The sequence below is a fragment of the Poecilia reticulata genome, linkage group LG9, assembly GCF_000633615.1.
Source record: "Poecilia reticulata strain Guanapo linkage group LG9, Guppy_female_1.0+MT, whole genome shotgun sequence".
NCBI classification, from domain to species: domain Eukaryota; kingdom Metazoa; phylum Chordata; class Actinopteri; order Cyprinodontiformes; family Poeciliidae; genus Poecilia; species Poecilia reticulata.
Window position 1 is genome coordinate 2,745,541 of NC_024339.1, and position 16,567 is coordinate 2,762,107.

At 36.8% G+C, this 16,567-nt stretch overlaps 1 protein-coding gene across 5 annotated transcripts in view; it reads left to right on the forward strand.

The window, feature by feature from the left end:
- The first annotated feature begins 221 nt into the window (after positions 1-221).
- citb (citron rho-interacting serine/threonine kinase b) overlaps positions 222-16,567 on the forward strand; it is a 47,025-nt gene continuing 30,679 nt past the window's right edge. For all 5 annotated transcript variants that reach the window (XM_017306646.1, XM_017306645.1, XM_017306644.1 and 2 more), the window contains exons 1-12: positions 222-335; positions 6,152-6,322; positions 6,482-6,535; positions 6,683-6,736; positions 7,735-7,875; positions 8,302-8,427; positions 9,815-9,910; positions 10,345-10,461; positions 10,661-10,770; positions 11,008-11,182; positions 11,535-11,732; positions 11,832-11,885. In XM_017306646.1, coding sequence (XP_017162135.1) covers positions 246-335; positions 6,152-6,322; positions 6,482-6,535; positions 6,683-6,736; positions 7,735-7,875; positions 8,302-8,427; positions 9,815-9,910; positions 10,345-10,461; positions 10,661-10,770; positions 11,008-11,182; positions 11,535-11,732; positions 11,832-11,885 — 1,386 coding nt within the window. In that variant the 5' untranslated portion in view covers positions 222-245. The remainder of the gene's footprint in view (positions 336-6,151; positions 6,323-6,481; positions 6,536-6,682; positions 6,737-7,734; positions 7,876-8,301; positions 8,428-9,814; positions 9,911-10,344; positions 10,462-10,660; positions 10,771-11,007; positions 11,183-11,534; positions 11,733-11,831; positions 11,886-16,567) is intronic.

Here is a 16,567-nt window from a genome sequence, read left to right on the forward strand (position 1 = left end):
GCTAATGACCTAATTATTCTATTCAGGTGTGGTGCAGCAGAGGCACTTCTAAAAGTTGCAGGACACCGGCCCTCGAGGACTGGAGTTTGACACCCCTGTTTTAAAGGAAACCTGACTAGGAACTGCATTTTGTTTTTAAATAATCTTGTATTACTGTTTAACCAGGTACAACAAACAAACAAACTCATCCGACTGATTTATGCGTTCATTTTTAGAGTCTGAAGCGCAGTTTGGAACAAGCACGCATGGAAGTGACCCAGGAAGATGATAAAGCTCTCCAGCTGCTCCATGACATCCGGGAGCAAAGCAACAAGCTTCAGGAGATCAAAGAGCAGGTAGGACAGAAACACTTCAGCCACCAAACACTTTGGATTAAGACTAATAATGTGGGATAAACTACTATAAACTAGCAACATTGGTTTATTTTAGAAACTTTTTAATCTCCATGGCAATCATTCAGCTGTGCAAGCTTCTAAGCTTCTCAGAACAGCCCTCTATGAAGCCACTCGGCTCCTTCAGACTAGCCAGAAGCATTTAGCAAACACCTGGCAGAACTGCAGATCATAATGAGAGTTGCTGCTCTAATTATGATCTGATTGTCCTCTAATGAGAAGCACCTCATTATAGGAGCTACTTCTCAGTGCAGCGCTGGTTGCTAAAGGATTAATAGAGGAGCCATGTTGTGATGACTTCCTGCAGAGAAGGAGCTTCTTAAAAAGACTGAGGCCCAAGTTCAAGGTGTTAAATTACAAAGTCAAATATCTATAGCATTCTTATAACAACTGAAGGTATAGTTACTTGATTGTGCTATAAAATGGCACTATGTGGCTGGAAAACACAATACTTCCCCTTTAAGAAGTCTTGTTTTATGTCTGTCTTGTCAATAGAACGGATTAGAAATATATTCTTATAATAGGTAGATCTACATAACAGGTCAGGTAATCAAGGCTGTGTGGGCTGGCCTGTCTGCTAATTAAACATGCACATGATGCTGAAAACCCTTCCCTCTCTGTAGGGTACAATGAGTCTAACATTAAACACTTCAAACATGCAGAAATGTCTGCTGTTGCAAAACCTCTTTATGTAAATTATTGTTATTATTTTCTATTTTTATACTCTAATTTCATCTGCACTCATTGCGTTTTGGGAAGGAAAGCAATGTTTCATTTTTTGCCTGTAAAGTTCAACTAACTTAATGAATATTTTAAATGTAGCCACACACCCGCACCACATGACGGTGCAGCTGTCAGAATGAAGCTGGCACCTGATAGCTTGTTTCATAAACGGCTTCAAAACATCCTCCTGCTTTCATCGTACAGTCCTTTCTGTGTTTATCTATTGGGGGGAAAAAAAAGGTAATTTTCAAGCAACCTGTTTTTCCCTGCCTACACTCGTGCTCGTTACAAAGCGCTGAATACATTGTGCTCTGGTTGCCATGGCAATGAGAGCCATATACCTAGAATGGGGAGCAAAATGATGCAGTGGGCAGGCTGTTGAGATGGGGTGCTGAGGCCTTTTGCTCACACTGTTTGAAAAACAAATTTTGTTGAGTTCATTTTCCAGGGATTTCTGAAAGAGGATTACAGCATGTTTCCTTCTTTTGGTGGATTTTCTTTTATGTCTCGTGGTTTACTTACACTTATCTTTGTAGTGAAAGTATTGGTGGGAAAACAACTTTGCTTGTCTTGCTTGTGTGCAAAATCAAATTTTAGATGAAGATATTTTCACCCCCACATTCATGAAGGTTTATGAATCTTAAGAAAAAAAAAGTTTTCTGGTGAAGACCTTTGTTCTTTGATTGTACATTGATAAACATGAAATAGGTAAAAGCAGGAACAAAAACAGAAAATCCAACAGTGTAAATATGGAGATATCAGGATGTAGAGTTCTTCAATCTGCCACCTACATAAGAATTGATCATCATATTCATATCTATACTTTCAGTCAGGTATGACGTAAGATATGCATGTCTACAGAAAACTTTGTTTTTGTAAAACATGAGCCTGGATGGTTGAAGCACTGTGGAACCCAAGCCCCACTTCGAGGAATATAAAGTACTTGTTTAATCGAATCTGCAGTCCTAGCAATACAAGGTCAAAGACAATCACTAATGTCTTTAGAGAAGATAGCAGGAAGAAATCCTGACTGCTTGGGGCAGGATGTTACATCTCATCACTATGCACTGTGAAAAACCAAAGAAATTAGACATTAGACATCTGCAAGCTCAAGAGTTTAACACAAGGTATTTTTCGTATCAGGACATCCACCTAATTTAATTAGTTATATATATATATGTCTATTTAAGGAGTACTTTTAATAAACAGCAGTGAGAAGCAAAGTGCTATACACAGAAAAGCAATAGACAATAAAAAATACAATAAATGTCAACAGAAATTTCATTAACAGAGATTATGTTGGTTTTCTGGAATGTTGGAGTTTTAGTTAATGACGGTGATAAAACACCAGAGATACACGCAAACAAACTAAGGGGAAATGTTTAAACTGATATCAGACAGATAAAAAGATGGATAAAAAGTTTAATTAAGTCCAAATCTACATATAATTCAAGCAACTAGTATAAAAGTTAAAAACTTCAGCTATTAAAATAAATCAATCAATAATGGTAAAAATAATGGTAAATTTACTCATCTTAATTAATATTATTTGATATTTAAAATAAGTACCGTATTTTCTGCACTATAAGGCGCACCTAAAAACCTTCAATTTCCTCAAAAGCCAACAGTGCGCCTTATAATCCGGTGCGCCTTATATATGGACCGATATTGAGCCACAACAGGTCTAGCAACTACCGGCGAGCAGCCGCCGACTATATTATGTCTATGCCGCCGACTGCTCGCCCGTAGAAGAAGTGCGCGGTGCATGCTGGGATAGTTGTCAGAATGCTGGTTTGTTAATAAAGTTTGGAGGGAGGGTGGGTGAGAGACAGAGACAGTGACTGCGGCGGCAGCGTGTCGGTTGGTCTGTGTTACCCAGAAAGCAGTTGGGCACAATATCACAACATCAACACCGTGAGTGAAACAATGACTGGGGCAGCCTACTATATAAAGTACTACTATATAAAGGGACCACTTCTTTACAAATGTGGATGTGTAATAATAGAGTACGGCAATCCAAACTGAAGTGTCTATTCTTTGCGCCTTATAATGCGGTATGCCTTATATATGAAAAATGTTTTTAAACAGGCCATTCACTGAAGGTGCGCCTTAACTAAAGCCAATTCAGTAAAATAAGAGTGTTGAGCTGGTTTAAAAGCTTCCACCTCCAGAGAAGCTCTCCCCCGAGACGCCACCTCACACTAGCCAGCTAGTTAGCAAATACCTGGTGGAACTGAGCATCTGCTGAGCTCATTAGCACTGAGAAGGAGCTACTTCTCAGTGCAACACTTGGTAAAACGCTGTTAAAGGGTTAATAGCGGAGTCATGTTATGATGACTTCCTGAAGGCAGAGTTTCAGAAAGAGCAGGAGTTTATAAAGAGACAGAGGCTAAATTGCAAAGTGAAATTTCTTTTAAGTCATGTTTTACAACAATTGAAGGTAACATAGTTCCTTAACTATGTTATGAAATGGTACAGTGTGACTGTAAAGTCCATAGTATATAGTCTTAAGTACAAAACCTAGGTTTGGATCAAATATAAGATCTGGGCTTTTAGTTTGATCTGAAATGGTAATCCCCCATGTTTGCAGCTTTATTGTGAGTTTGCCTCTCTGAAAATCATTTACAATCAGTTTCCCAGAGCTTAGCCAAAAACAGACAACTTTGTACAAGTTTGTGCTTAGTTGGGAAGAAAACCCAACAAAAAAGACCTCACAATACTGGAACAAATCTCAAACACTGAATCAAACAATTGCCTAATCACTGCATGAAGCCAACACTTTGGAGCATTTTTAAAACTGTAAGAGGATTGTCTGTTTCTTCAATTTTATGATGATGGATTTGTTGCTCATGCTTATTATACTCCTCTGTGTTCCCCTTGGTGCCTCTCTGCAGGGCTCTCAACACCAGCTAAATTCAGCTTTTCATCTTAAAAAGCATCTGCCTCCCACGCTCCGTCATATGACTGTGCTGTTTATCATTTTTATTAAGAAGTCATACGCTGTTGGTTCAACAAAGTGCAGAGATCAGGGGCAGGTTTTTTTTCTGAGACAAAGAATTTGTGAAAAAGTCACTTAAAACAAGAAAAGGTTAAAAGACATGGCACTTTATGTAGCCATAAGCAATGCATGTATTGCACACATTCATATGGATAGTAAGAACTGACTTACATTTAGTCGTTTGTTATTGCCATTATGGTTGTGGCCTTTGTTCAGTTTTTTTGTGCCTAGTTTATTCTTGTGTTATTTTCTTTGTTACATCTGGATTTATTTCTCTTAGATTAGTGCCAGTATTTTTTTTTTACCTGGATTTGTAGTTTATCTGTGTCTATCTATTCATGTGGCCTTTACAGCTATTTATTATCTCTTATTTAGTTCTAATTCTAACAACTTTCAGTTTATTTACTTTCTAAATGTAATGGTTAAGTTACTAATTGTGACAATTGTGTTTATTGTAGGTTTAAAAATGTCTTTTTATTGATTTTATGTGTTATTTATTTCTCCTGGGTATTGCCTTAACTTTTTTTTTTGCTTGAACACAGAAATGAGACGTGTATTTATTTATTTATTTTTATTTTTATTTTTTTGCCTTAACAAACCTCTGATGCCTTCACATGCTGGATTTATACTAAGATGAAATGACACACAGTTGAACTCCATTTAGACTTCTGAAGACAAATGGATGTACTAGATTAGATTTAGGTGTGTCAGAGTAAAGGGGGATGAACACAAATGTATGCCACAAGTTTTAAAGTTTTAACAGTGAATCAAAATCCATTTATTTTGACATACTGTAGGTAATTACTTTTCTTTATTGCAACCTTGATTTAACCAAATAAAATCTCATCTCAACAGTGACTTTGCAAAACAGCAGCATCGTTTGCAAGTATCAGCTTTTACATTCATGCAGTGACATGCAGTCATGCATACACCGCCTCTTCATGTAGCACTTGAACCAGGGACAAGACTGGATTGTTTTCAGGAGCTTTGTTATACAAGAAAGGACACATGCTTTAAGCTGCATAGAAAATTGAGAGTCACGTTCATTTGTTCCTGTTTTTGTTTCATTGTTTGGCTTTGAACATTTCTCACCTTTACAGGCAGCCAGTTTTCAGCTTGGAAAGTGTCAAGTTAATGTTTTTAAAGTTGCAAAGATAAAAAGAAAAGGTTCACAGCTACAAAGGTTCTTACCACAAATGTCTCAATGTTGTGTTTTTAAGGGGCAGAATTATGTCATCTTTTTTGAGCTTTGCATCACATTATAATGTCATTCCCTTATCAAAAACATTCCGGGAGTGTTGCTTTGATTATTTCATGCATGTTTGAGAAATCCTATAATCTTCCGTGGCAACCATTCAGCTGTGCAAAACGCCTGAGTGAACCTAGCTCCGCCTTCGAGGAGGAGCTCCTCCTCTGAGCTGCAGTTTCTGGGTTTCCTCCTCACAGAGCAGCCCTCCCTCTATAACTCCCCTATTCAGCTCCTTCAAACTAGCCAGCAGCAATTAGCAAACATCTGGTATAACTGCAGTGAAGTAGCATTATGGGAGCTACTTCACTGGTAAAAATGTTGTTAAAGGCTTAACAGAGGAGCTATGTAATTAGTTTGTGAAGGTGGAATTTCTTTTAAGCCATATTTGATACAAATATACATAGCATTTCTATAAGAACTGAAGTTAGCATAGTTACTTGATTGTGCTATAAAATGGCACCATGTGCCTGGAAAATACATTAAACTTCCCCTCAAAAATTTAAGTAAAAATTTTGTTGATTATTAAACTTTTAAAAATGTAACTTTTTTATTGTACAAAGACCTTACATGAATGTTACTTGGACAAACCTTCCTTTTAGTATTTTATATTTTATGAAGCCACATCAAAACAAATAATCAAAATACAGAAAACTTATCTTTAAATTAAACATTAATTTAACATTAGTTTATTACTGTATTACTGTATTACTGTTTATTCTGTACTCAAATCTCTTCTGTTGGCTCTCCCACCATGTTGACTTATTCGTTGTTTCCTTTGCTGCTGCACAGGAGTACCAGGCTCAAGTAGAGGAGATGCGGGTTTCTATTAGGCAGCTGGAGGAGGACCTCTCTGCTGCCCGTCGCCGTAGCGACCTGTATGAGGCAGAACTGAAGGAGTCTCGACAAGCCAATGAGGAACTGAAGAGGAAGGCTGCAGACCATCAGCACAGGATTCAAAAGGTCTTCACCGGCACTGAAGCTGTTCATGATTCAAAAGTAGAAACAGAAACTTGTGGTATTTTTACCATTTTAAAATGGGAGAATATTATAGTTAATGGAAATTGTAATATTAAGTAATTCTGAGAAGTAATTTTTATAAACATTCCTCTGTCATTACAGGCCAAAGAGCAGGGCAAAGCAGAGGTAGAGGAAATGATCACCAAACTGGAAAAGGTAGATTAAGAAGTTGCTACAGTTATTATAAAAACTGTCTGTTGTATTTGCTAAACATCAATGTTTAAATATTAATGTATTTTTTAATAGAAGCTTTATAAAGGATACAGGATTCTTTTAATATCCAAATGTCTGCTTTGTTCTTAGGCGAGTGCTGAGCAGCAGGTGAAGATCCAGGATCTACAAGAGAAGCTTGCGAAGGTAGAAAACTTTAAGAAGAATAATGAATAATTTATAGAGGCTTGTCATTCCAAATGCAGAAGAGAGACGTTTTACCATTTCAGATGGGTCTATATCTTACCTTTTCACCTCTCCTGACCTCGTTCATTCTGTGTCTCTCTCTTGGAATCTGTTTCTTATTAACTGTCTGCTTAGAGAGCCATCACATTGTCTTTCTGAATACACAGAGGAATAGAAAGGTTCCTCTTTAATGTGCTGAATTAGATCATTTCGTCCTAACTGCCTTTTGTTTGAAATGAATATTTAAACACCTCCCATGTAGTTAAAAATAAAGGACGTTCTGCTGACTGTACTAGCTCCACTGGCGGATTATTTCACATTGTTCGCATGTTATAAGTGAAATAATCTGCTAGTGGAACGAGTATGTTTTCATCAATATTAAGGAATTATTAACTTAAAACAAGCTCCTATTTTTTGTACTTGTGACTTAACAGTCTTGTTTCAAGTGTACTAAGATATTTTTGCACTAGAAACTAGACCAAAAATATTTGGTAAGATTTTGTGTTTTTGCAGTGAAAAGGTTTGAGGGTTGAAGATTCTTTAATAAGTAGATTTGACTCTGGACAAACCAGTTTGTTAAATAATCAGCATGTGACACTTTACTTGTACATCAGGGCTTATTAATTCCTAAAAGAGCTGGTTGATGTGATGTACTTTGTTAAATCATATTCTAAAATGAAGACTTCTCTGTTTGATTTGATGGGGTGTAAATATACATTATAAATATAAAATATACTTCTATGAACTTTATTAGTACATATAAGTATTAAGGTGGAAACGCATGAAAAGCGTTTCCACCTGAATAGTTTTTCATACATCCATAACCAAAAGAGTAATACAAGACTGAAACATATAAAAGAAACAAAAAGTTAAAATGTAATCAGAGTAGGTAAACAAAGTAAAGTTAGTGTTTAAAATGGCCTTTATAGAGACATCAGTGAAGTTCTTTTCTTTTCCAGACATCAAAGGCCAGTGCTGAGGCCACAGACCATCTTCAGAGCATGAAAATGGCCAAAGAGCGCCTTGAGCGGGACCTGGAGAGGCTGCAGAACAAGGAGGACTCCAGCGACAGCTTGCGCAGACGTCTCCGTGAGACGGAGGTACGCGTCTACTGCACCTCTCTGTCAGGATTTATGATGGAATCATTTATTTGGCCACATAAGGAAAAAAAAAAACTCTGAAAGTGTTGGATAAATAAATCTGCTGCAGGATGCCACAAAGCACAAAGAGGCCTTATGTTCCCAAGAAGACAAGTTGTTGCACCCCCTGACGAACATTTGTGCTGTGACTTTTTTGTAGCATGTCAAAACGTCTGTGTGTTTCAACAAGTGTTTGGATTTCTCCGTCAGACCATCTAATTTGCAAAAATGCACAACTAACATTTTGCATTTTATAGCACTATGTTAGTTGTGATATAAAATGACATTATGTGGTTGGAAAACACATAATACTACCCCTTTTAAATAAAACATTCCCTCATGTTTTTGTGCATTATCTTTGTTTTTTGTTTGTGTTCTTATCTTCAGGATGGAAGGAAGACTCTTGAGAACCAAGTGAAAAGGTTGGAGATTGTTGAGCGCCGTGAGACTAAACTGAAAGACGAACTTCAGAGCAAATCCCAGCAGATTCAGCAGATGGCAGAAAAGATTCTGGTAACTCACCTTTTATCTTTTCGGCTCTTATAGAGGAGTCACAAAAGCCACATTCGGAATATGAGCTTGTCGTCATTTTCTGGAGAGCAGATTCCTTAAAATTTCTTCTTTGGAACTATAAGTGACATGCTAAATATCGCTTTCTACTTCTGGCATAAAATTTAAATAGTCTCAACAATAAAATGTTGAGAGTATTTACTCTCTCAACAGTAAATAGTAATAGTAATAGGTTCTTAAGTCTTAAAATCTGACTTAAGAAAAGTCAAAGATTATAAAGTTTTCTCTTCATGACTGAAAATCAAAAGATGCAGTAAAAATCCTTCAGGTTATTGGTGCAAGAGTATCTTTAAACAAAACTTTAAAAAATCACAGCATGTCTCATTTGCTATGTTATGTAASAGGTTTTTAATTCACACCACAGGATAATAAAAAATAATTTAAAAGAAGCTCTCATTTACTCATCTATAATGTTAGTAAATCATTCAAATTTGTATTATGTCTCTGCAGGAACCTAAGCAGCATTTATTTTGTCACTACTATTATTATTTATGTCTGTGAGGGAGCAGATCACACAGCTCCGCAGGTCAACAGTATTTCACTCTTTATAAAAACAATTGATTAAAGAGTTGACATTTTAGACCATTTAGCATCTTATGTTAGCCTTTAGCACCATTAGCATAATTATACTGTTAGCCTAATTAGCGTGGTTAACATTACAAACTGTAAACAGTCTCTGTGTGTGTTCCCTGTTTAATCAGTAGAGCCTTTCTACAAGGTTCTCAAAATTTTTGAGCTTCTTCTCACTTTTAATTTCTCTTTTGACAGCCTTACTGAAACTTTCCTTTGTTGCAATTTTCACACCAAAGTGTTGCTGTTAGCAACCTGTTAGCACTTAGGTTTGGTGCAAAAAATCAGTCTGCTGGTCACTAATCAAGGCCGGTCAATAATAAAAATGTTCCTGTTCCAGTCACCATCTAGCTACAGCCAGTCAGTCTGTGCTCTTCATAAGACCAATAAAGAATCCGTCAAAAAGAAAAGTAGTCCATGTTTTGATAAAGAGATTTTATGAGCTTCCTTTCTTTCTCATTTTACAAACCGAGAGTCAGCATACAGTTATGAATACTGTCTCCTGTCAACAATGCTTTATGAAAGCTGCTGCCAAAGGTGTTGCAAAGAAAAACTGTCCATGTTCATTTTGAAAGATGACTTCCTTCAGATTTCTAGATTTATAAGAAATTCCCGGCACAAGAAATGTATATAGAATATTTTCAACAATTAAAAACTGCCATAATTAAAGTCTGTATAAAACCCAATTCACTGGGTTAGTTTATGGTTGCCTTTTGCTGCTTTTAGCCTCCGATCGTCACTCATTTGTGTTTTTGTGTAGGAGTTGGAGGAGAATCTGCGAGAGACCCAGTCGACCGCCCAACGGCTGGAAACCCATCTGAAACAGAAGGAAAAGCTCTATGAAGACAAAATAAAGGTTTGGTCACCAAATACAGGAAATCACATCCCACAGGCATATCAACATTCACTTTCAGGATGTGAGAAGTTTACTAACTTATCATCAGCATTGATGTAGAATTATTTTGGGATTTTAACAATACATTTCAAATGTTTTTCGTTAGGTGGAGTAATCATACAGCATACAACTTCAATGACTTGCACTAAAAAAACATAACCCTCTCAAAACAAACAAGTTAAAAAATTTAAAAAACTTAATGACCCTATTCTAGGTTCTAAAATGATGAATGTCGGTACACCTCTCACCGTTACTGCATATTTATTGTCCATGTTTTGGCTCAGTCAGCTGTGCTTTATGCTTGGAAAATCTACACTATGTCATCTTCACACCGTTCCCTGTGCCGCTAAGTGACATCCTGGTTGTGGTTCTGTGGGCCGGCTGGCATTGAACAGGTGCTGGAGGCTCAGATGAAGGCGGACATGGCTGATAAGGAGATGCTGGAGTCCAGTCAGAGCAAATATGAGGAGGAGGTGCGGGAGAAGTGCAGCATCATCAGTGAACAGAAGGCGGTAAGAACTGACCAGCTTGGCAAAGGCACAGTTCTCAGGCTTATTTTAACGTTGATCATACTGACATATATTTTACATTTGGAAAAACAAATCTTGTTGCGCAACACAAAAAAGGAGCCTGCAACAAATTTGACCTAAATGCAACATATGCAGAAGTTTGTAAATGTCAAATTGAAACATGTTTTTTTTTTTTTTTCAGACCATTAATGCAATGGACTCAAAGATGAACAGCCTGGAGCAGAGAATTGCAGAGCTGTCAGAGGCTAATAAACTGGCAGCTAACAGCAGCATCTACACCCAGAAAAACATGTAAGCATCCACATAAAAACACATCTTCCACCTAAACTATCAAACATCTCACAGATCTGCCTTTATCAAAGTGTAGGCCACAGCTTTTCACGCCATTTTTCTGTGAAGAGTGAAGGAAGCTTGTGCACAGCCTTTAATAAATCATATCCAGCAGCTACTGCGACTGATTTAGATTGTGCCTCTGCTGCATAACCTTCTGTTAAAGCGCTTGCTCAGATCAATGTGTGATCGCATCAGGAAAGCCCAGGAAGAGATGATCTCGGAGCTTCGACAGCAGAAGTTTTACCTGGAGTCTCAGGCCGGGAAGTTGGAAGCCCAGAACGCCAAACTGGAGGAGCATCTGGAGAAAATGAGTCAGCAGGAGCAGAGCAACAAGAGCCGCGTGCTGGAGCTGGAGACTCGGCTCCGGGAGGTGAGAAGATATTTAGGGGGAGTCAAATGTGAAGCTGTTTTATTTAGCAGACTTTTTCTCTCTGTCCTTTTTTTGAGTCAAGAAGAGCTGTCTTCTTGACTCAAAAAATAAATGTAAACCCAATAAATAAGTAAATGAATGTACATATAAAAAATGTTTTTATATTGACACATTTTGTTATTTTATTTTTAGTCTCTGCCCACCTAAAATTTTTTCTGGTCATGTCTGGCCATAAAAAGTTTCTAGAGGTGCCACTGCTGTTGTCTGATCCCTGTGGAAAGCTTTGACAGGTCAACATGCCTCTGACTTTCTGGCTGCAGCTGTAAATGAGGGGATTCATTTTCCCATGTAGATCGGACTGGAGAACGAGGAGCAAAAGTTGGAAATTAAGCGCCAGGTGACAGAGTTGACCCTGTCGCTGCAAGAGCGGGAATCTCAAATTACCAACCTTCAGGCGGCTCGCCACGCTCTGGAGAGCCAACTGCAGCAGGCCAAGACCGAGCTGGAGGAGACCACTGCAGAGGCCGAGGAGGAGATCACTGTTCTCAGAGTAAGGAAGGCAGAAAGCAAAGAAGCATCATCCTCTAAGCTTTGGTGTCATGTCATTTTGGCAGTGATGTCTCCCTGTCTCTCTTGCCATGTTTCATAGGCACACAGAGATGAGATACAACGCAAGTACGATGCCTTGAGAGACAGCTGTGCAGTGAGTTGCTCCTTTTTTATTTTTTCCTGCCGTTTCATTGCTTCTTGTTATTGACAGCTTTCCTTCCCTGAACACCTCCTGAATCATCACACACAACTTAAATAGCCTGTTTGTGTCCCTGCAGCTCTTGCACCTCTTTTCTTTATAATATATTACTTCTCAATAACATACTGAAATAATCTAACTTTGCGGAAAGCTTTCAGTATTTCGCTAATGTCGCAAAAACACAATTTTGCGATTGCAGTGTTTCCATTCAATAAGAAATGCAATTAAAATTACACAGGAATAATATAAAAATTATGCCACGCCTCTATTTCCTGTCTTCTTCTTCTTCGTGGTTTGCACCAGTGGCAACATCTGGATGTTAATCATGTGACTCGTGTGATGTAAAAAGTTTCCATTCCAGTTATATGAAATACAGCCAAAAAAATAATCTCTTCCTAGCAGCAAAACTTTTCATCAAAAAACAATTTTTTTTCAAAATTGGTGTTCCCATTAAGCAAATTTACTTTTGAAATGTCAAATTCGCAATAATATATTCAATGGAAACGCATCTGGTGATTAACCTTTTTGACAGCATTTAAATTGTATTATGAATTCACTGTTTTTCAGAGCAACACTAAATCACTGTTAAAATAAATTGTTCATTTATTCATTGTTATTCCAAATACTTTTTTAAGTGGATTAATTCTCAAGATTATTAATTGCTCTAGTGAAAGCATTGAATATTTTGTCAAGATTTACTGTGAAATGATAGAAATGTGATAACCAGTGATTCTTCATCTCCAGTTCTGGACTGCAAATATCAATTACATTTAAAATGTAAAACATAAAAATGTAAACATTTGTTTACATGTGTCTAGTAAACAAATGTAAACAATATTTGTTTACTAGCCAGAGCTGGTCCAAGGCACAAGCGAACTATGCTGCTGGTTAGGGCCAATCAAACATTGTGCCCTCCCATCAATGCCTGAATTTTAACAGAAATCACAGCTATGACATGTTTAGATTTGATTATTGAGAATTAGATACTGCTAAGTTTTATTTTTAAATGTTTATGCTGAAATATTTTTAAAGTTTTAGAGCTGTTTTTCAGAATGAAACTACATTCAAAAGAAACTGAGTTGAAGCATACATATTTTAAAATTATGGCACAATAAATGAAATGCATAAAAATAACTTTTGAACTGGCAGCTGTGCAGCCTTCTGTTCACTGCTGGGGTCTCTGCAAGCAGTGATTATCTCAGACGATAATGCATCACTGATCTGTTTGGTAACATCATATTCACTTTGCACTCAGGGACAGTTTGTTTAAGACAAAGTTGCAGATTGTATTCTCTATATTAAATAAAACATAAAAATGTTAAGCTAAATTACTAGGAACAAGAACATGAATACTTTCTTTGCACAAGATTCCAAATGATGAGATTTCATTAGCACGGCTTGGCTGATCCTCCAATAATATCTCCTGCTCTCATCCTGGGTGAACATTTTCAGAAGTGCTTCATGTGATGGAGCCTCTCCACTGACGCTTTCACATCCTCTTCCTTGTAATTAGCACAGTTACATGAAGCATTAAGGTTAAGAAATGTTTTTGCCTGCTGATATATCCTGGTTTAATCAGCAGTTGATTTAAATACTTTGCTCCTTAAGATCTGATAAAAATATAGTATTACAAATAAACAGTGTCTACATTTTGATGAAAACAGGAAGCTGCTTCCACAGTAAGGGAGCCTGGTGACCGAAAGCAGTCTTCACTGAGTTTTTAGATAATATGGAAAATCCCCTAAAGTTCCACACCGTTATTGTTTTTGGTTTACTTTCATTCTGTGGTGTTTGATATTGACAAAAAAGGATGCCACATTAATTTGATTTTTTTTTTATATGGCTCCAAAACCCACACATTTCATTTCACACACAAATCTTAATTTAAAAAATTGTAGATTAGAGATGAAATATTAAGCAAATTACATTATCTCAGCTTTTTATTTGGTTGAAAGATCTGTTGCTAACTTTTGCAACTATTAGACACAGTATTGTCTGGACTCATAGTCTTGGTGCTTACATTTTCTACAAAGTAAACATTAGATTTCATCTTAAATTAAACATGGTGTTGTTGGACCAAAACATGCAACATTAACTCTAACAGGAATCAAAAACAGGACAAGAAGTTATATTCTGGGTATGTTTACCTGGAATTAAATTTTTAAAACTTTGAGCCGCAACAGAAGTAGTGAGTAAGTAAACTTAAAAATAAAACACTAGGTGCTTTACAATAAAAATTAACTAAAAATCTAGCATAACAAAAGAGTGTTAGGTAAAGACAGAACAAAGGTAGTGATGTTTTTGTGAAGTATGTTTAAAAAAACAGAACATGTAGTTCAGAGTGCCCTGTCAACATTAGTGCCCTGGTCTGTTGTCATGGAGACTGTTTTGTTTCTAGTTTGAACATGTCAGCACCTCTTTCCAACCTCGTGTAAGATTGTCATCAGTGTTTCTCCACAAAGCATTACGTCTGCAAAGAGTAACGGTGCAGTTAGTTGACAGGAAGTGGAACAGGATCTCCCACGGTAACCGTTTCTCCACCACGTTGGCAGATTGGGCTGGTTTGTTCGATCCGCGCTCTCCACTCGACTGATAAAGAGTTGCATCTTTATCAGTCTGAACAATGTGACAGCAAATCTGATGGCTTGTTTGCAAGTTCATCACTCTTTCTTCAGATGTGTTTGCATTCCGCTGGCTGAATAGTGTTTGCAGTGTGACGTGTACTGTATAATGCAGCTTCTTCATTGTTGAAAAAGAATTTAGATAATGTGATCAATTACACACCTTAATTTCACACTGCACTTTTCACAGCTGATCAACTCACTTAAACAATGTAATGCATTTACAAAAGTTGCTAGCTAACAGCTAGCAACTTTTTCTCACAGAGGTGAGATGCAATGTCTATGTTTCCATTACAAATATGTGGAAAACTTTGTCAATAATGTCGAAAAAACACAATTTCACAATTGCAGTGTTTCCAAACACAAAGAAACACAATTAAAATCACATGCAAATAATCTTATGTAGACAAAAAGTCTACATAAGACTTGCAGCACTTTGCATCAGCAGAAGAAAACAGGCCTTCTGCCACTTCCTGTTGTCTTCTTTGCTGTGATTCCCATTGCGGTTTTGCAAAATAAACAAATTTCAATATGACCAAAAAAACACACCTCATCCAAGCGCCAAAGAGATTTTTTCAGAACTGTTGTGTTTCCATTAAGCACGTTTATCTTTGAAATGTCAAATTGTGCACTTAAATGGTGAATGGAAACGCAGGTCGACATGTGCTGCTGCTACAAAGACACAGAGTGATGTGTTTCAAGGATTTCAAGCTTTCAGATCACATCTTTGTCTCCTGTTGGTTCATTTTGATCCTGAATAGGCTGTCTGCTTTCCCACTTTGAGAAAACAGCTCCAGAGTTCAGAAGGAAGAAGGAAACAAACTCTGGTCCATTTAAAGCAGACCAAGCAGCTCTGGAGACACCCTTAGATATTCTGAGTCATAAGTAAATTTGTCATCTGAGAGCAGAATACTCTGTAGGGAACACATGGAACTGTGAAGAAAGAATTTTAATTTCTTATATATTATTAACGGAAGGCCAGAACTTTGCTGAAGCAACATGGTTTTTCCATTAACCTTTTATCTAAGGTTGCCACATTTCAAGTGGAAAAGTAAAAGCAGGGCTGTCACTACTTTTACTGAGCAGACAGCAAACTCCTGCAGCACTTTGCATCAGCAGAAGTTATATATATAAAAATATGGTCGCAAGAAGTATTGAGATTCATATTTAGTATTTTAAGTGCTTTTTTAATTTTATTATTTAGCATTATAAAAAACTGAAAAACACATGTTAATAGGACAGAATAGACAAATTCAGATGATGAATGTAAAGATGCAGATTCACACAAAGGTAAAATGTAACAATAAATATAAGAAACTTAAGACTGTACTGTACAGTCTGGACAAAATTACGACCTAAACAATAACACAAAAAAGTAGGATAATATAAAAATGTGTTACCAACTGTATTCAGTATCTAAATATATCAAATATATTGGTAAATGCTCCATTTATCAATAAATTAAAGGCAGCTACAAACACGTGGATTTTTAGCCTTGATTTAAAGGAGCTCAGTGTTTTCAGCTGTTTTGCAGTTTTCTAGAAGTTTGTTCTGGATTTGCGGAGTAACTGTACGTTTATTCAGTTTTCTTCCATTGTTAAACGTAACTAGAGTTTCTATCATTGTGTTATTAACCTGTCTTTATTTATTTGTCCATATTTAGTATTTAAAACAAATTACACAATGTTTTCATCAATTAAAGGGTTATTCTGTATTTTAAGAATAAGTGGCAGCCCAGCTCTAATCAGATTGCTCACATTTTGGATCAGTTGAAAGTGTTTTTCTGAACTTTTTCAAATCATCCAGACCTTAAGGAAAGACAAGGACATGTTCTAGTCGTATACAACAAATCTGTCAAAACCTTGTCGGTTCAGAATAGAGACTCCGTTTTGAGTTTGGCAATAGATTACTTATCAATTTCCTGCTTAGTCATACTCAGAGGAAGGCAAAGATCTATCGGCATTTTGCAGCTTCAGCTCACAGTAAATGTTAATTACAATCAAGGAAACTGACACC